General features: G+C 30.5%; 2 protein-coding genes across 2 annotated transcripts in view; one reads left to right on the top strand and one right to left on the bottom strand.

Annotated features, from left to right (window-relative positions):
- The first annotated feature begins 84 nt into the window (after window positions 1-84).
- Window positions 85-2,138, top strand: LOC143199729 (golgin subfamily A member 7). The gene is made up of 3 exons (XM_076409735.1): window positions 85-415; window positions 470-622; window positions 701-2,138. The coding sequence occupies exons 1-3, from the start codon at window positions 266-268 to the stop codon at window positions 839-841; spliced, it is 444 nt and encodes a 147-aa protein (XP_076265850.1). The 5' UTR covers window positions 85-265; the 3' UTR covers window positions 842-2,138.
- A 1,987-nt stretch (window positions 2,139-4,125) lies between these two features.
- Pde6 (Phosphodiesterase 6) overlaps window positions 4,126-20,666 on the bottom strand; it is a 221,019-nt gene continuing 204,478 nt past the window's right edge. Inside the window, exons 11-14 of the mRNA XM_076409732.1 lie at window positions 9,513-9,666; window positions 9,316-9,461; window positions 7,911-8,145; window positions 4,126-4,378 (exon numbers count right to left, since the gene is read on the bottom strand). Of these exons, the coding sequence (XP_076265847.1) occupies window positions 4,266-4,378; window positions 7,911-8,145; window positions 9,316-9,461; window positions 9,513-9,666 (648 nt within the window). The 3' untranslated portion in view covers window positions 4,126-4,265. The remainder of the gene's footprint in view (window positions 4,379-7,910; window positions 8,146-9,315; window positions 9,462-9,512; window positions 9,667-20,666) is intronic.

Below are 20,666 nucleotides of genomic sequence, written 5' to 3'. Positions count from 1 at the left end.
AGTGCGAATGCGCCAGACATAAAAACGTATATATGGTGTCGATTATAAAGCGGCGCTGCGGTGGATAATTAGAGCATTACTGCTTATTGTCAACTTCGTTCATCAAATTTCGTTCAGTATTGTCCTTATTTTATAGTATTAATGTGCTATTTATTTCAGAAATAAAAGAAAATATATTAATCGCATGGATATATTGCGGCTATAGCAGTTTAGCACGGCGTTTTTGTTTTGTTTAGGCGTGACTCTAGGTAGGAATTGCTTCATTATGAGTAATCACTATAATAATGGGGGCAGAGCAGGAGAAACTGAACAAATGGCCCAGCCTCAGTGTTTAAAGGTTTTTATTCCCAGGGATTATAGTGAAGGAACAATCGTCAAATTTAAAAACAGCTTTCCTCCTGAACTAGAGGGGCGGGTAATTTTTATTTCCATTTGGTGTCTAACCTCATTTAACTTATTTTTTTTACAGTTAGAAAGACAAACTTTTGAAGCAACAATAAATCGCTTAAATGCTTATTTTGCTGAAGCTGAAGAGGCTAGTTGTTCAACATACTGTGAAGGATGTCTTGCTTGTCTAACGGCATATCTAATTTATATCTGTAAGGAGACACATTATGAAAAGGTATATATTTTACACTATATTAGTATACACTTTATTAGTATATATTTTCATTTATTATAAGTGTTCTCTTAATTTTAGTGTTTAAGGAAAGTTTCAAAATTTATTGCTGAACAAAATGAAAGGATATATGAACCTAGGGGTCTTAAATTGACAGATCCCATTATGAGAGGATTGCGTGTTTTGGAAATCAGCTGCCTGGATAGGCCTCCAAATGCATGACTTACACTATCGCACTCTACGCAAGAGTTTTTCATGTGAACTGATTAAATGTCATTTACAAATCACAAAGATTTGGGATAAAACAATCTATTTGAATATGTTTAATGTGGACTAGCAAAAATTAGGCTGTGAAGAATAAAACATTTTTGAAGATTGTTTTGCAAAACAATCATATGTAGTTGGAAGTTATTTATGTATCAGTTAGTCTTTCTTTTAATTTACTACTTTTTGAGTCAGGATGTAAGTACCGTTTAAATAATGTACTCTTCAATTTTTTATCATTACTAACTATAATTTAAGTAACTAATTGTTTTAGTTTAAGTCAAATTATTGCATTTATGTCTTCCTATACTGTAGTTTAATTTTTATATATATGTATATAAATATAATTTGAACATGTACATTAAATTAAGTTATATGTTTGTCGGAATTAATGTATCATTTGCCAAAATTCTTAATAAAACTAATATTTTATGTTACTAAAAATAAATAGTGGGAGTCCTTCGTATAACTATATAATTAAATATTGAAGGGAGATGTTGGTTTATAATTATTTCAACTGAACTTTAATACTTAATCATATATTATTTTTATGATATTTAGCTGTTCAGTGTATATATTCGTGTTTAATTTTGGTCATAACTTAGTATTAACTTATATTCTGGTTCATTCAAATATTTGACATATTATTTATGCAATTTTATTGGTTCCTATTGTACATTACCAAGATTTACTCATTCTAAAATTATCAGTATGGAATTTAAGAGAGATTAAGGCTAATTATTTTTAGTCATAATTTTGCTAAAGTGTTATTAAAATGTATTATTCACTATCTCTGGTCTTTTTCTATTTATAAAAATGGGGATTTTCTATAAATTGATGGTTTTATGTGTGCACAATTATTCTATTGTACGTACGTAACAATTTTGTTCAAATGCAAATTTATATAATTTAGGACTAGTTTATTTAGTTAACAGTTACGTGACCAATTAAAGTTTCACTTAATTGGTTCTGCCTTATTTCCAAAACTGATGGGACTATACTATGGCTAGATGATTCATTGATCCTTTTTGTTTTATTTGTCTTGCCTTTAAATTTATAGTCTATTTGAAAGGTGTAATAATTATATATTTGTGTTTTTTTTTTAATTTTACTAATAGAAATACTTTAATTATTTGATGTTTTGAAAACTAAAATTTTAAATCAATTGGATTGAATTAGAAATGGTGGGTTGCTAAATAAAATTTATGTTGTACAGTAAAACATTTTTAATAAATTTATTTTCATTTCAATATACTTTTCAAGAGTATTTAGCAGAAGTATTACTTATTGCTGAGTGTGCTTTGAAAGAAATAATAGGTAAAGATAAATTTGGATGCTTAAAAAATTAGAAGACTCTTTAAAAAAAAATGGAGCCCGATAATTGTTTCTTCAAGAATTAATTACACGACGTTTGAAAGTATCATGAATTATTCAAAGCCAATAACAAGATCATCTTTAGCATGCTTTTTTATCCATGGCCTAGAGAAAACTTTTGGCGATACTCTGCTATATATCTAAGTTATGCAAGTGAAGAACACCTCAAAAAAGAGAGGCCAGACTAATTTTAAAGCAAATAATTTTTTAAACTAATTTTTGAATAACCAGTAGCCTGGAAACTTTTAAAAAACAAATAAAGGTTTTTGTGGCCGTTGTCTCGTGTGGACCACTTTTAGTTGACATACATTCTTTAGGAGCATAATGGCCTGCTGAACGGTAATGTTTCTAATCTAATTTACATATCATAGAGGCTATTAATTAAGTAGTTTTCAAATTCCAATAGTATGAAATGTATAATTTTATTTTTAACCGATTTCAAAAAAGGAAGAGGTTCTATGTTCGGCTGTATATTTTTAGTGTAAACATTGTACCGAAAAATTTTAAACAAAACACTTACAAAATTCTTTGAATGGTGTAGAAGTTGATGTTGATGTCACAGTAAAATATCGGTTTCGCCAGCTGGTTATTAAGGAACAAGATTTGTTCACACAGACGAGGTGATTTGAGGTTCAGCAACGCTTCCAAGGTATTTCAATTATTAGTCTTCCATAGTATTATCAGATTTATATATAAGGAATCCTTTATAATAAATATCCTTGATTATTTTGATAGTTACGTCGCATTATCGTTTTTATCTCCTATATACGATGTAGAATAATAAATAGAAGTACACTCACATATACTATAATTTAAAATCAGGTATATTAAAACAATTTACAGTTTTTTGAAATTTATTTACAATAAAAAAATATTAACTCTTTCTACATCAGGTTATCTGCTTCAACTTAAAATAACAAAATGAGTTATAAATTAAAACAATTAATCTACATTAAGTTATATATTTAGCCAGAATGTTTGGGTTCATGGGAAACAATTTTTCGAACGAATGAAAACTTTTCCTAACCTCTGGAACGTAGATGACCAGTAACATGAAACAGTTTTATGGTGGCATAATACTGAGGTCAAAATCCAACGGTTTCAGACGCTTTAGATATATTTTCATTCGTTTTGTTCAACTACTATTGTTTTCTTTTAATATCAAATAGAATACATCGATTTAAACTAAGTTTTATTCCACATAAATCTACCTATAATTCGCTACTTTCTATGGAATGTAAAATCCTAATACATTTATTGTAAGAATTTCAGTTATTTCTCTCCAACAGTTATATTGCTTTGTTTTGATTATTATTTTTGATAATGTCATTCACATATATAAACGAAGTACTATGTTGCAATGTTAGTGATTTTAAATACTCCTGTGTTTATTAATAATTTAATAAAATATCATTGTAATCATAGATAAAGCAACTGAAGTACTTGTGAACGAAGATGTGTACAGAAAACGCGGATAGATGTGTAAGACGTTGATGTTCTATATATACAAGACTAGAAAAGTGATCTAATACATAGAAAATGTCTTTTTTTGTCAATGCGCTCTTTAATTTAGAGTGTTGCATTTCAACATTTATAAATATTTTAATAATAATGACTAGCAGTAATTTATTCCATCCTAGGAATATTTAAAGGTTCTAAGAAGCAAAACATTTTCAAAATGGTTTAATACAATATTCTCCATGATGGAAAAACTAACTGCCCATGAAAAATCCGTTGTTAGAAAATTGTTTCGTTCTTTTTTCATGTAAAAAAATTGACAAATTTCTTAAGGTGATTACTAATTGATTGAATATAAGTACATCCTAATTTGGCCATTGACTCATCATCACTACTATCTACAAGTTCCAAATTTAAAATTTGCGTGTTTTTAGATGGTGATTCGTACCTTTTTTTAAATCTTTACAATAGTTACATGTACCTTCTACGGTTCTACGCTTTCAGAAAAAGCTGTGCAATTAACTTTAAATGGATTTAAACAGGTTAGTAGTCACAATATGCAGCAGAGTTTCTTGTGTCTCTTTTTGATTTCGATGGGTGGCGCAGACGTGACGGTGTGCAGAGTTTGGACTGTCAACTCTATGTCTTTGGTCTCTTCGGATTCTACAAATAATATTTTAATTAAATATATATTATATCTATATTTTCTTATGGTATTTGGTAAATATTCCTAATAAATTGCCCAACAATAAAAATGGATGAAAAATAGACTATTCTAATGTATTAGGTGCTTGCATGTATTCTGATCATATTTTCTTTTAAAAAGCCATTATTGTCATGATTGAGAGAACGCTTTCCATTTGAGCTGCAAGAGTATATTCTTCACAGGCTTTGCTGCTGACAGTCGGTCTGAAATGCCCTTGGGAATTTGAGCTGTGTTTTCGTCTAATAAGCCTTACAATTTGAATTGTTTTTGAACTTTTTTGATTCTCCACTGTTTTCTTTGTCATTGACATTAAAGTTACCACTTTTGAATCGTGAAACAAAAACTGGCAATAGGGATATGACAGAGCAGTATCACCATAAGTTTCGAAATATGTTTGATATGTTTCAGCAGCAGATTTATTCCAATCAAACAACAAAATTACTGAATATCGAAAATAAAGTTTTAAGTGACCTGTAACTAGTATCTGTATGCACTGAATAGCTCAATAATAGTAAAAGGAAAACCGTTATTTATAAAAAGAAATGCCAAAAACCATCGAATTTTAGAGTCAGGTTGGGCTGTTTAACGGTTTTTTACATTGATAACTTGCATTCTCACCGATAGACATCGGAAAATCCAAGCAATTAACTAATATTTTCATCTTTTGAATTTAAAAAGCACTAGATTTAGAGATAAAACTGATATTTTATATGTTCTGCATTGCAATTTGTGGGATATTTATTATTCGATATCGGAACACCTGTTAGATATAATATAAATAGAGCATAAATAATCTAACTGTTTGAAGGTTATAAATGATGACACTATCGCTGAAACTGTGAACTTCATAACAGTTCACAGTTCACATCAAATATACAGAAGTACAATTGGAACCAATTGGTCTACTAGCATTACGTCGATATGGAGCTGATAGCGGTCAGCCTTAATCATGAGCTACAGAAATATGTTACAACTTATGTTAAATTTTGTCGATATCTATCCAAGTAATACCCATTTTGACTTTCTCAGTTAGACATTGCCAGTGCTTCTTGTCTCCAGTATCCCTCATATAAGGGCTTCACAAACCAAAAATCAAACTATCGTAACTATCTGACCAAACGCTTAATTTATTACTTAATTTTATATACGCTTATTAATAGAAAAATTAATTAATTATCAATAAAACATCAATCAGGGTTTTGTGATGCCTGTGATTTAGAAAGTCTTCTCAAATCGTATAACTATAAATAGCTGTAATCATAACCCTATAGATTTCTCTTGGCTTTGGCTATTGTCAAAGGATTGTCAATAAAGAAACAGTAAAATATCGCACTTTTCTATCTTCTACCCGACTTATTCCCCATTTAGCTAGTTTTCCAGTTCCTATCCTACCCTAAACTTATGAACTGAAAGTTGTAAATTAAGTCAATATGAAAAATGAAGAACTCAGAAAGCCTTCAACATACTCTGACACTTATGTTAGAGAAAGGGATCATCAACCACATAGACTGACGGATGACGTTCGAGTCTTAATTTTTGATAAGAGATAGCAGACCTTCCAAGGTCAAAGCTACAGCAGCGGAATTTTCTGCAGAATAATCTCAGAGCCTCTTATACTAGAAAAGACAAAAAATAGTGATTTTATTGTCTATCAATTGATAATTTATAGATTCAAACGCCTGCTTCCAATAATGTACGATGTATCCAAAGAAATTTTGTATTTACGCCATCAAGATTAATGTATTGCCTGTGGCATTTTGTAAATTCGTTTTAGAATCAGACCAGTTATTCTAGTTAAAAAGAGACACAATGCTGTCTGATAATTTCGAACGTGTAACCGAGATAGCCTGCCAAAGTCGTCCGATTGTCAAACGTATGCAAAATTAATCAAAACAATTATAAACCGGCAAACGTTATTTTAATGCTTTGCTTGTTTTGAAATCCGGTAGAACAGATTGCATCTCTAATCAGTTACTTTGAACAAGAACGAGATAATGATGACCCATTCTTGCTACTAAAATTCATTAGATGGTGATGACCGCTGAGGTTCCTATTTGTTGCAGCTGCACTGAAATATATCAAAAAATCAAAAATATAATCTTGAATTCACAGAAAAAAATCGTCGTCATACGAAGCGGGTAACGAATCAAGATCAACTTGTGAATAGTTTTTCATACATAATTACATAATTTAATAGAACTATATCAAAAGAAACTGTTAGTCTGAAAAGTATCGAAGAGGTCTAATGGAACTTCTGAATATTGCTTTTAAAGGAATACAATTTTTAAAAGTATATAATAAAAAGAAGGACGACCTATTATGTCAATTTATGTATTATGAGACATGGATATTTCAGAATGGGGCCAATATAAAAATGGTGTTATGACGACAAAAGTTGATGGAAAAGGTAAATATTGAAATAACAATTGATTAGGTTTTGTTAGTTATAACATTTATTAATAACTTATTGCAGATATATTGTAGTTCATGCTAGAAATAGGAATGGTTAGTAACACCTTCAGTTTGGATGAACTCAATCAGACATATTGAAGAAGAAATTGACAAATGATGGAATTGTCTACAAATGTTAGACAGATATAGCAGCTTAGTTATTCACTTGAATGAAACTTTCTGAATATGATATGATTCAATGCTGCCAATTTCTAAGACAAGGTGATGAGAGTGGAAACAAGAAAATAATAACTAATAACTATAGGAAATATTATTGTAGAGTGTAAAAGATTTATATGCACAGATGTGTGTGTAATTGTTCAGAAAAATATACATGAGCATTTGGTTAAAATCTGTCAGTAGCGATATAATAGTAACTGTTTTGCAGATATGGCAAATGCATTAAAGAGAATGCAGTGACTAAATCTAGTTTTATCAAGAAAGATGTATGCATGTATTGACAGAATAAACTAAAGAGAAATACAGTGATATCAAATTTCTTTACAAGGAAACACTGTACTGAAGGACACAAGAACTAAGCGTAAGAGGTAACTATGTTCTCTAATGAAAGTAAAATATATTACTTGGATATACAATTGTTAATTAGGTGGATTAGGCCTCCGCCTAGAACTCTAACTCATAGGTGGTATGGAAAAGAGTTCATTGTAAATGTAATCAAACACAACCCTAACCCACAAACTATTATAACTGCGTACTTAATTGTAGTTTTAAGTCCTTTGATAATATATGCATTAGATTTACTATATTGTTAAAATAAATTATATCTAATAACAGCATTTTTGTTTAATTATTTTATTTAAATTAGAATTTTGTTCTATGGCAAGCTGAACTTAGGGTTGATACGGCAACATTGCGACGTTTTGACGTCATAAATTGAGATGACGTTTGTGCTAAACTTCTTTGGATAGACTATAAATATCATATGAAATATATTTAAAGGACAGTTGCGAGTTTGGCGAGAATTTGAGGATTTCCCAAGTCTGTCAAATATATACATATTTTGATCTTAACATTTACCTGTAAAAGCCTCCACCGGTTTATCAATTGTATCGTGATCTATCCAAGTAAGACCCATTTCGACTTTCTCGGCTAGATCTTGCCAATGTTTCCTGTTCTCCAACGTCCCTTGATACAAGGGCTTCACCCAAGGAAAAGTGTCTGACAAGACACGATACAATGGCAAACAAATTATATCAATAAATTCCACCTGCATCTGTGGTAACTCATCCTTTTTTTCTCTATCCATCATTGCCTGAAATCAAGCATTTTTAATATAAAAACAATGTGTTTAACAGGTCAATTGAAATATCCCCGGCCTGACACATAGATAGCGCTACTAGAATTAAATCCATAAATGTTTTTTAGTTAGCCCTAACACTTAAAAGACGCGTGTATAAATTTGACAGCTGTCAGATCATTAGTTTGTGACTTATAACATTTTGAGTGAAGCAACTTTTGTTATTGTGAAAAAAATGGAGAAAAGGAATTTCGCCTGTTGATAAAATATTGCTTTTTGAAGAGAAAAATACAGTTGAAGCAAAAACTTGGCTTCATGCCGAGTTTCCGGACACTGCCCCAGGAAAATCAACCATCAAGGATTGGTATGCTAAGTTTGGACGTGGTGAAATGAGCACCGAAGACTGTGAACGCAGTGGACGCCCAAAAGATGTTACCGACGAGAACATTAAAAAAATCCACAAATTAAAATTGAATGAAATGGCAGATACTCTAAAGATATCAACTGAACGTGTACATAATATCATTCACGAATATTTGTATATGAGAAAGCTCTATGCAAATTAGGTGGTGCTCGAGCTGCACACGATAAACCTGCTCCAATGCGTGGGAAAACGCAACAGTCGGCTGGCAAGGTTCTGGCGTCTGTATTTTGGGATGCGCATGATATAATTTTCATTGACTACCTTGAAAAATTAAGCACCATCAACAGCGACTATTACATAACGTTATTGGATCGTTTGAAGGATGAAATCGCCAAAAAACGGTCGCATTTGAAGGAAACGAAAGTGTTGTTTCACTAAGACAATGCACCGTGTCACAGGTCAGTGAAAACGATGGCAAAAATCTATGAAATGGACTTCGAATTGCCTCCTCATCTAGTGTATTCTCCAGATCTGGACACCAGCGACTATTTCCTCTTCTTAGATCTCAAAAGAATGCTCGCTGGGAAGAAATTTTCGTCGAACGAAGACGTAATTGTCGAAAGTGAGGCCTATTTTAAAGCAAAGGACAAATCGTACAACAAGAATAGTGTCGAAAAGTTGGGGGATCACCATAATCAGTGTATCACCCTAGAAGGGAATTATGTTGAATAAAAAAAACTAGTTTTGCCAAAAAAAAAACCTGTTTTACTATGGTAGGCCGGGAACTTTCCAATTGACCTGTTATTTACATCCAAGCTTACAATGGGTTTGACCTTAAGCTGCATTTTTTCCAAATCTCCTTGGTCGAAAAATTCATCGGCAACCAACTTGGCTATTCGATGTTGTACTTCCCATGGTTTAGCGATAGCACTCACATCGCAAGCCGTCATCATCATTCCTGATAGCACTGAAAAAATCTTGTTAGTGTGAGCGGTATATTTAATCTGTTAGTTTTTACGGTCTTTTCTGTCATCACTCTGCCAGTCGAATTCTCCATTGTCGATGAGCTCTAGAAATTTATTACGTTTCTTAAAATACATGGCCAGGTCAGTGGACAATATGGCTGTCTCTACGAGTTTCATGACTCGACGATAATCTTCAGGTGAAAGAGCCTGAAAATCAATATAGTAAAAATGAAAATTATTTATAATAACTAATCTATATATTAATCGGCTTAGCGAAAATGTTGCCTCCCTTTTTGAAGGAAATGGAGGCACTGGAGGCGTGAAATTTGGTACGGTTAAAGTTTATGTCGAGGAAGAATTTTTAGTCCTAATATTTCTGTGTAATATGCGCTACAAATAAATATATTCCAATAAAACGAAAAACGCCCAAATCAAGTAATTTGGTATAGTCGTCGGATAGGTGATAGAAAAACATATATAAGCAATTACAGCGGGTAGATGTGGGGGCTAAGAGTTAGGTTGGCCGACAATAGGGTACTAGGATCGAATCTCGCTGGGGATAAAGGTTTTTTTAAGTTTATAAAATAAAATAAAGGAAAATGTTCATTAAAATTAAGTAATTATTTGTTTTTGTTACATTTTAAACGACATTAAAACGTAAAATGAGTGATTAAAACATAATTAAACGAAATTATAATAAATTATGTTTATTAAATCATAATAAACGTTATTTAGTTTTAATCAGTGTTTTATGTAACTTTTTTTTATTCTCGTATTGTTCGAATTGTTAGAGTTATGGCAAATTTGGTTAAAAACGATTAAAAATTAGTATGGTCACGTAAACTTATATTTTACATTTTTTGCAGAGAATATAAATTAATGTGCCCGCTTTATCGGAAGGTATATGCAGCTGTGAAAGAAAAAATAGATTAACAAAATTCGAGAATAACAAGAATAGTCTGATTTCTATGCTTACGATATGTTTAAATTTTCGAGATCATAATATTGGTTTAATTTGATATCTGGTGAAGGAAAATAAAAGAACAAATATTTTTCTTGCTTAAGGACTGTTATTAATTGATATAGTTCTAGAGGCATAGTATATCATGGTACTAAAGGTAATTCAAAAAGTTCTTGAGATTTTCCTATACATTTTAGTGGTATTGACTTCTAACTGATTTCATGTTTCAATAGTAAATTCATTTCTTAACAAAGCGCTAACCGAATATTGCAAGGGTAATAATTGAAAAGGTAATAAATACGTTAGTTTGTGCATCAAGAGTTAAAATGAATATTGCATAGAATATTAACAGTTTTAATAGTTTCATAGAATTTTAATTAAGACACAAGTAGAAAACAATAGATAAATGAAAGCGATAGCCAAATAAGAAGGCAAGGAACAATGCAATTTTATTTGGTAATTTAGGTAGAGAAATTATTATTTTTATCAGCCTGGTGTATTTATTGTTTTTATAACATACATTTTAGGTGAGAAATATCTCTATATTATAATATCTATGTAAATATAAATGTCTATCTATATTATTCGTAGAAATATATAAAAGATATGGACTACATGAATACATAAATGAAATAGTGAAAATATTCAGGATTTAAAATGAAACCTAATAGATAATTTGTATAGACAGAACACATATGACAAATAGAAGAAATTAATTAATATTTTGTTGATTATTGAAATTTAATGGAAATTATATAAATTACCCAATTGTGTTCGTTATTGTTTCAAATTTTTTTTTTGATTATATATTCTCTGTTTTAATAACCAAGAATGTATTACTTCATTTATTATTCCATACTTATGTTTATAATATAAACCGAAATACCATGTATACTTATCTTATATGTATATCTATTATGTATACTTATAGAAATATCATATATATATATATATATATATATATATATATATATATATATATATATATATATATATTTGAAGCTCTGAAGTTGTTAGAGATCCTAAAAATAATCTTACTTATGATATTTTGTTATAATGTTCAGTGGCGCAGTAATTTACACTTATTGATACTTTGTTGTTTATCGAAAGTTACTGGAAATTAGATTTAATTAAATGTAATTTTAAATATATTACTAAGTGTTCTTGAGATAGTTTGCATATATTTTAATATGTTTTAATATACAGACATTTATTATTTTAATTAATTCAACAACTGACTAGGTCCACAGAATATCAGATGTTATTGAAAAAACCTACGAAAGTAATAAAGTATGCTCAGCTATATTTTTAGATGTAGCAAAAGCTTTCGATAAGGTTTGGCATGAAGGCCTTATTGATAAACGACAGAAAATGTTACCAAAACCACACACCGAACCATTAAAATCATATATTACAACCAGAATGTTTAGTGTCAAACAAGAAGAAGTTTACTCTACAATAAAAGAAGCTAAAGCAGGTACCACAAGGAAGTGTACTGGGACCAATGCTTTATCTACTTTTCACTTGTGATATACCATAAACGGAAAATATTACGATGGCTACATTTGCTGATGATACTGCGATTATAGCTGTAGGAGACAATAGTGAAGAAGCCTCAAGAAAATTACAACAGGCAAGTGACAATATAAATAATTAGACACAAGCTTGGAAAATAAGAATCCAGTTCACCTATAAACAGACCGTACAAGCACCCATAACATTAAATAATACTATCATTCCATATGACAATAACGCTAAATATCTCGGAATGAATCTCGATGCAAAATTTCGCTGGAAGGAACATATAAATAAGAAAAGAAAAGAACTGGAATTGAAATATAAGAAAATGTACGGGCTAAATGAAAGAAAATCACAATTATCAATACATAATAAATTGCTACTATATAGGGAAATATTGAAACTTACATGGACATACGGAGTTCAATTATGGAGATGTTCTGCAAAGAGTAACATAAATAAAATACAAATTTTTCAAGTCCTGTTAAAAGTAAAGTTAAAATACAAAGTCCTGAGAGTTATTGTGGGTGCACTAAAATACTATAGGACTGATTACCTACATCGGGATCTTCAGATACCCACAGTCAGTCAAGAAATCAAGAGAATTGCAAGGGGACATGAGGAAAATATTGCAACTATTGGAAACCACCAGAACAGGACACAGACTCAAAAGAATCAAGCCATCTGATCTTGTGTAGTGTTGTGTAGTGAGGTGCAAATATTAAAAAATTCAGCAGTGACATATATAAATATTATTTCACCAAAGACTGAGATAGGGCCGATTGGTCCACCTAATTATATACCTAGATTTATGTTATTATAAAGACAAATTGTAGGTTAGACGGAAACGACTAGTAACAATATATTAACTAAATTAAAAAAATTAATGTTATATATAAAATACATGTCTGGATTTATATTGAGAATACAGTGAAAACAAATTTTAATGATATCATTTTTAAATTAGTCCTTTTAATCTGTTATGAGAGAAATATGATTAATTTAATACATTTGGTAGAATTTCGACCACATAACGATCACCAGTATTAATTAATTTTGCAATCTTTTAAATACATCCTCAATCTGACGGTCCCAAACGTTTTTGGCCTAGGATAATGTCTGCCAGATCAATTTCTATGATCTCGATACATTTTGTTTTAGTTACAATTGTTTGCCCCGCTTTATAAACAGAAGGTCGATTTTGCCATAGAAATCTATGAGGAATTCGTTTACCTTGCATTCATTCTACATACTTTAATCCACTTCTCTGGATTTGTTCGTCAAGTGGGTACTGATTGTCGCATATTTATAATATGTTATAATATAATATATTATTTATAATAATATATCCCCGTAGCTATACATGTAAGATTTGTTTTAAGCATCGGATTTGATATAGTTCAAGTTTACAGATTCAGTCAGACTGAAGTAGGGTCCAAGTTTCAGAGTAATATAACAGAATTGGGAAAATAATATTTCCTGGTAGTAATATTTCCTTCGATATTCATGTTTCGATGAAACAACTTCCAATCTTAGGCAACAGAGTCCAACAGGATTCTCTTTCTAGCTTTTGTTTTTGGGTAAGTGCTCTATTTCTCAAAATCAATCAATTTTGCTTGTTTTCATTATTCTACCATCTGAAAACATTTGTCGGATAATCTAGGTTGTGATTCTTATGTAGCTGGTGGACATACTTTGATGACACCTATTAAGAATGAATTTTAAGCAAATCCTATCCAAAACTATTTTTTTGTTTACTATAATCGTTTTAATATTATTGTTCAGGATATCGATGCTGGTATATGGAATTAGTGAGAGTAATCAACTTTGAGGACGAATTGGTGGATGTATACCAGAATGGAAACCGGTAGATTAAATTAAAAATATTTTTAACAAAAAAATTGAACCGACTTCAAAAAATAGATAAGGAACTCACTAAAATATAAAAAATAATCAAACTTAGACTTTTAACATAACAAAAATCGTGTTGAAATAAAATATTTACTTAATAATCGTTGTGACAACTAAATAAAAATCAGTTTGAAGCCGGTACCGTGATCAAATAGTTATATTAAATTAGATTTGTTTTGTTCCTTTTTAATTTTCTGTTTATGACATAAAATCATATTATTATAATTGTATTATTTGAGGGCTCGGTACGGACTTCAAACTGTTTTTTTTTAATATTTTAGTGAGTTCCTTATTTATTTTTTGAAGTCGGTTAAGTTATTTTGTTAAAAATATTTTATTTTTTTCTTTTTGGTATTAGATATTTACTCAATAAATTACGCAGTTATTTTATTTAATATTACAATGGGTAGGCCAAGTAAGGGTGCAGCCCGTATGAGGAAAATTAGCAGTAAAGAAACAATGATTGAAATTAAAGAGCGCTTCAGGCCCTCGGGTCCACTAGTCTAGGTGATTTAATAAATGTTCTAACTAAAAAACAAAAAGGTATTGTCCATGCAGGGAATTGAACCCATGACCCCCGTTAGGGAGTTAAAGGCTTTAATCATTACAGCATAGTAGCAGTAGTGTATAACATTTCTACGATGTTATATATGCTACAGTTTGTACTTAAAATGCAAAATGAATGGCTTCTGCCACACACATCAGCTCAGCAATAACATTATACAAACATATCTGATTATTATAAATAAAAAATATGTGAAAACATTGTATTTGCCTTTTAAATTTGATCGGGCAAAATCATCCTAGCTGAAGCTGTAAGGTCACAAAAGTTGAAGTGAAGGTGTTCAACATCCACTATTCCCAGTAGGAAACATTCAAGCACGAACCGAGTGAACACGAGTGAAAAACACCTCTAATCCGTGGATTTCCGGGACACGGATCGCAGTTTAAGTTCAACCCAAGGGAGACTGAAGTTGCTGTGAATTAACATAGTTTAGGGGAATTTGAACAGAAGTTTGCTGTTCAGGGTGAACGTTCGCCTGTTACGGATTTCTGCAGCTCAGTTTCTTAGCCGTAGACTATTAGAATCTGGAGTCTCCAAAGCTAGGAAACCATTTCATAGAGAGTTACCACGGAAATTTGTATAAAAATAGGCGCAAGCTGGCGAAAGAAGGTACAGATGATACTCAAACATAATTTTACAACAACAACGTGGAATAACGACTACGTACATTTCCGAGGCCGTTTCTTTAGGAAGGAGGTGTTACATATCCGGTCAACAAATGAGGCGGAATGATCTGTTTTCCAGTAGCGTTAATATTTTCAATATTCGAGTTAAAAGCTTTTATTAAGTTTTTTAGTGAAGAGAAAAGGTAATTAGTAAATTTGTGTAACATAATAAATATTTGTTAATACCAGTTTCTTTTTATTTTGAATCAAATTTTTGTTTTCTATATATATATATATATATATATATATATATATATATATATATATATAATTCAAATGTCATAATGTTCGTTCCCATACTCCTCCGAAACGGCTTGACCGATTCTAATGAAATATTTTATGCCTTTTCGGTAGGTCTGAGAATCGGCTACTATATATGTTTCAAACCCCTAATATAAGGGATGTCCATCTCAAATTTTTTTATTATGTGACATTAAAAATACATACAATGCATACTTGCTTATTAATAGCAATTTTAATAATTTTATCATTTTTATATCCCGCTCGATAATATATATATATATATATATATATATATATATATATATATATATATATATTTATACATATGTATATATTTGGAATACATTATAATCTAGACACTTCACAAACGCAAATTTATTGATAAAAATAATTGTGTAAAATATTTTATTTTTATCATCGTGATAAGATTAGAATTCTAGTTCAATGGACTGTAGGTGTTTCCGTGACCAAATATAAAATATTATATATTTTACAGGAATATAGGGATAATTTTTTGTTTTACTAAAGCTTAATTATCTTTATAGTTTCGGATGACTAAAATATACCAATCGGGGGAGTTCGTTATCAATATCCATAATGGAGTTGTGGAGGGAAACGTAAATTTTAGAACTAATTAACGGCACGCAAATGCTGTTCGATTACAGTAAATCATATCACTACCCATCTGACCTAACTGGTCCAATTTACGAGTTACGACTCTTCGTGTTTGCTGTTGTAATTGCTGTAGAGATACATTGTAATTTGGTTTGACATCAGGCGAGGGTAGCATGTATTCATAGCCCGACTTTGTATTACATTAAACGTGATGCCTCTATATTTAGAATAAACAGTTATAAAATCCTCAACAACAATCTGTTCAGTGGGAAATCGGTATTTATAATTATAACTAATATATACATGACATCTAGAAAATTACCTTATTCATTTAGTGATTTTCTCTGTAAAATATGGTTCTCCAAATCTTACAGATCGCACATTTACCTAATTAATAAGCACATTGAGATAGACGACAGTAAAAAGACCCCAGCGTGTTTCTTGATTGGTCAATAATGCTCATGCGCATTTATTCTAAACTAGCTTCCTCGCAATTTTCAACAGCCACTCGTTGTTTACAAAAGTTGTGGTTAGGAAGTAATTTTTAAAAAAAGTTTGTTAAGATAATATAATTATTTATTATTTAATATAGCAAACAAAATAAGTTTATAAGGTACTAGTAAAATGTTATGTTTTAGTTAAATTGTAGTCTAAGTTACAAGAATCACAAAGGCTCTTATGTTCATGGCATGTTATGAGAACATTCAAGGCTGAAGGAAAATAAAAAATCCGGAACTTAGAGCTCAAATGAAAGAAGAAAAAAGAACAATAATTAATGAAACAGACGAAACCAAATATACAAGAGCTGACGAAGTTGAATTTTTAAATTATTTTAAAAAAATATGGGCTCATTAATTCCGAGAAAACGCTGGAATGAATACAAATATGGAGTAGAGCAGATGGATATAAAATAGAGTTCTTGGACAATCTCCTAAAACAAATACTCTAAAAATGAATGCTAGGATAAGAGAATGCTAATAACTACTAAAATAGAATAAATATCAGAGCCTCTAAGAAAGCTTACAAAAGATAAGTACATTATCCATACAGTTTTACAGCATTCAGGCATATTTGAAGTAAAATATCTAATATGTGTATCTTACTTAGATTCCTGTTTATTTTATTTCATTCATTGCAATAAAATTTGTAATTACGATATATTATTTAAATTTGTCTGCACTATTTATCTGCTCCGGAGTTATATAAAGCGAAGGAAATAATAACTCACAAATATTCAAATCTTATGTTATTATTTTATGTCATACTTTCTATTAACTACACCTTATATTTACACTATTCAAAAAATGCATGACCTTTCATTTAAACATCTACTTTTTGTTAATCTTCTGAAATAACCAAAAAGAAAAAAAACCAAAAAGTTGTAGGTATATAGTATACAAAAATGGCCATTTTAAATATTATCTACTATAATCTTTAAACGAATTCTGTTTTAATTCTTCTTAATATTTTGAAGTCTCCTTTTTACCATCTGGACTGAACCTACAGTTTAACATGGACTTCGAATCACGGTCCTCAGCATTAATCCTACCTGGCGAGTGACCAACTTAGAAATCATCCGGAAGATGTCCGGTTTTACCCAGCCTTGTTACTGGCGTGACTGGGATCATTTTCTGGATGATGTCGGATTTTGCACTCATGCCTAAGGATAATTACAAATATTAAACAAACACAAATATAAGTTCTGTCGCCCTTACCACTGCACCAACCAAGCCGGTTATTTTCATATTATTTAATATAAATATCGCTGCGTTCGTTAGCAATCTTTAAAATTGGTGTTACAAAATTATAACATTTTACTAATAGTTCATACCATATATAATTACAATTTGAGAATCAAGAATATTTTACCAACTTTCCAAATGCTAGGAAAATAATTGAAATGTAATATTAGGTTGAATACAATTAATATCTTTCATTGACTAACTTCTTTGATAGCAATTTTATAGCATATATAGTATTTATAGCAATTATATATATATATATATATATATATATATATATATATATATATATTCTAGAAATAAATACATTTCTAGGTTATTAGTGAAAATATTAGCCTTGTTTTATTTTCTGTAGCCTAATTATTGTCATTTGTCATAACGAATAGTCTTCACACTAAGTTGATATCATATTTTATGTCTTTATTAAGTTTTCTTCAGATTTTAATTGGCGTGTGCACTGGATATTTAAACAATTTACTAACATTAATCACGTCAAAAATTTGTAGTTAATCGACGAGCCATATTCTTTTAGCATCCCAAAAAACTAATGCGAACACTTTGTTGGTCGATTTCAAATTATGAACACACTTATAAGCTAAAAAGCTAGATTTTATAGCTACTTGGGTAAACAGTGGCAGTGATAACACAGTGGTAAGTTAACGCAGTTTACGATTTTTAACGATTTTTATGTCCTTATTAAAGTTGTAGTATTGAAATACTCTTAAATTTTTTATTCTACTAGTGACGAACGGAGTTTTCAGCGTCGTTGATGTTTCCTGGGACTTCTGATGGTTGTAATTGTTGTAGTATATCTATTTTCTTCAGCAATGCTATTTCTGTGAAACATATTCTTCGTTTAATTATCGCTGACATAGTATACTATATATAAAAACGCCTTTTAACGGCTTTGTGTTTCAACTCTGGTATAGTTTACTTAAAATAACAGTGAATTTATGTCATCAAGATGTATAATATATTGCCTATTGCAGTTTGTAAATTAATTTACCTTTTAATACCAGATAATATTTTTCTTCTCATTTTAATCCAGTTAAAAAGAGATAGGTGCGTTCGAACTTGTAACCGAATTAGCCTGCAAAAGTGGTTCGGTTGCCAAATTTTTCAGAACTTTGGTGAGAATAAGAGGTTATAAACCGGCAAATGCTGTTTCGGCGCTTTATTTGTTTTGAAAAATTTCAAATCGCCGCTTAATATATCATATTACTCTAATTGAAAATGCGAAAGCAATAGATTATCAGAGTAAGAAACTGATTGCCTCTCTAATAAGTTACTTCGAACAGGAACGAGATAAAATGCTTATAAGATACCCCACGAAGAGGTCTAATAGAACTTCGGAACTTCTAACGGAACAGTAAAATTAAGGAACATTTGTTATTTGAATTTTTGTATCAGACATGTATATTTCAAAATGGTATATTGGGTCACTCTTAGCAAGACTCCAACAAAAAGATTTGTTGGAAAATTAAAGTTAGAATAACATTTGATTAAGTTTTGTTAGTCCTAATATTTTTTTAATAACTAATGATCGGATATATTGTTCTTCGAGCAGCGAATAAGAAATGGTTTTCTACTTGGAACAGAGTTAGTGTTTGCCTCCAAGCCCAAAGGCGAATACCATGGAGAAATGAACCATAACATGTTTTGCTCTGGTTTGAAAATCACTTGCTAAAAAACCTGGAGAAACCACAGCTTATTGTTATGGACAATGGATCATATCATAGCACATTGATGGAAAAGATTCCAAAAAGTGCATCGATAAAGGCTGGAATGAAAGAACGGCTTGCAAAACATGAATTAAGTTTTGAAGAGACTTAAAATTGAACTATTTAAAATTAAATTATTTTGTATTAAATATTAATATAATATTAAGTAGATATTGTCAGTAAATATAAATGAAATGTTTAATTGCGTTCTTTACAATTAATTTTTTTAGAAATAAGGGCGAAAAAAGATACACAGATAGCTGAACAATATGTTAACAAAGTGTTACGTTTTTCTCCCTATCACTGCATATTGAATCCAATCAAGTTGTTAGGGGGAAAGGCGGGTTTCGACAAATAATTATTACAAAAGGTATTCTGATTGAGAAGGATATACAAGCAAAAACTGTCAGGACTTGTGGAAAGAAGCACTGTCCACTATAACTTCACCAGCCCTTCAGTTTGGATGAACTTCATCAGATGCACAGAGGAATTAATTGACAAATGGCGGAATCGTAAACAAGTTTTAGATAAATTGTAAAGTGTTTGACTTTAACAGCGACTCAGAAAGTGATAATGACTAAATGAATCTTTCGGGATAAATGATTATAATGCAATGCTAATAATTACTAAGACAGGGTGTTGAAAGTGGAAATGATGCGTATATAATTAATGGAGGATAACTGTAGAAAATTGTATTGTATGGTGTGAAAGATTTGTGTACGTACATATGTGTGTAATTGTTCAGTAATATACCTGAATATTAGGTTAGAACGTATGACCAGAGAATGACTACTAAATGTTTTGTAGATATGATAAATGCATTAGGGGAATTCAGTTATTAATTTTGCCAAGAATAGTGTACCAAGTAAAAATACAGTGATATCAAAATGACTTGAAAAGGAAATACACTCTCAAAGGAAAAAAGAACTAAACATAAAATGGTAAATATGCTCTCTACTGAATGTAAAATAAATTACTTGGACACACAATTGTAGGATTCCACGGCATAAAGAAAAACACGCCTAGAACTCTAATTCATGGGTGGTGTTTACCTACAAACCATTGTACAAAGTATTATGGCATACATTAGATGTACTAGAATTTTGAAATAAATTGTGTTTGATAACATTTTTGTTTCATTATTTTATTTAGATTAGAATTTTGTTATATGCCAAAGCTAAAATAAACTAAAAGGCAGGGTTGATGCGACCACTTTGCTACGTTATGACGTAAAAAATTCAGATGATTGAGATTGGATAGACTATA

The sequence above is a fragment of the Rhynchophorus ferrugineus genome, unplaced genomic scaffold, assembly GCF_030347505.1.
Source record: "Rhynchophorus ferrugineus isolate W39M unplaced genomic scaffold, kcgeb_rfMv2 rfM7, whole genome shotgun sequence".
In the NCBI taxonomy this organism is placed as follows: Eukaryota; Metazoa; Arthropoda; class Insecta; order Coleoptera; family Curculionidae; genus Rhynchophorus; species Rhynchophorus ferrugineus.
Note: the sequence above shows the minus strand (reverse complement) of the source record. Positions and strands in the feature narration are given on the sequence as shown.

Bases quoted from the DNA above. Each gene is read 5' to 3' on its own strand.
- LOC143199729 (XM_076409735.1), top strand. From the start codon at position 266: ATGAGTAATCACTATAATAATGGGGGCAGAGCAGGAGAAACTGAACAA. The intron at 416-469 runs GTAATTTTTATT...TTTTTTTTACAG, and splicing joins CTCCTGAACTAGAGGGGCGG to TTAGAAAGACAAACTTTTGA. The intron at 623-700 runs GTATATATTTTA...TCTTAATTTTAG, and splicing joins AGGAGACACATTATGAAAAG to TGTTTAAGGAAAGTTTCAAA.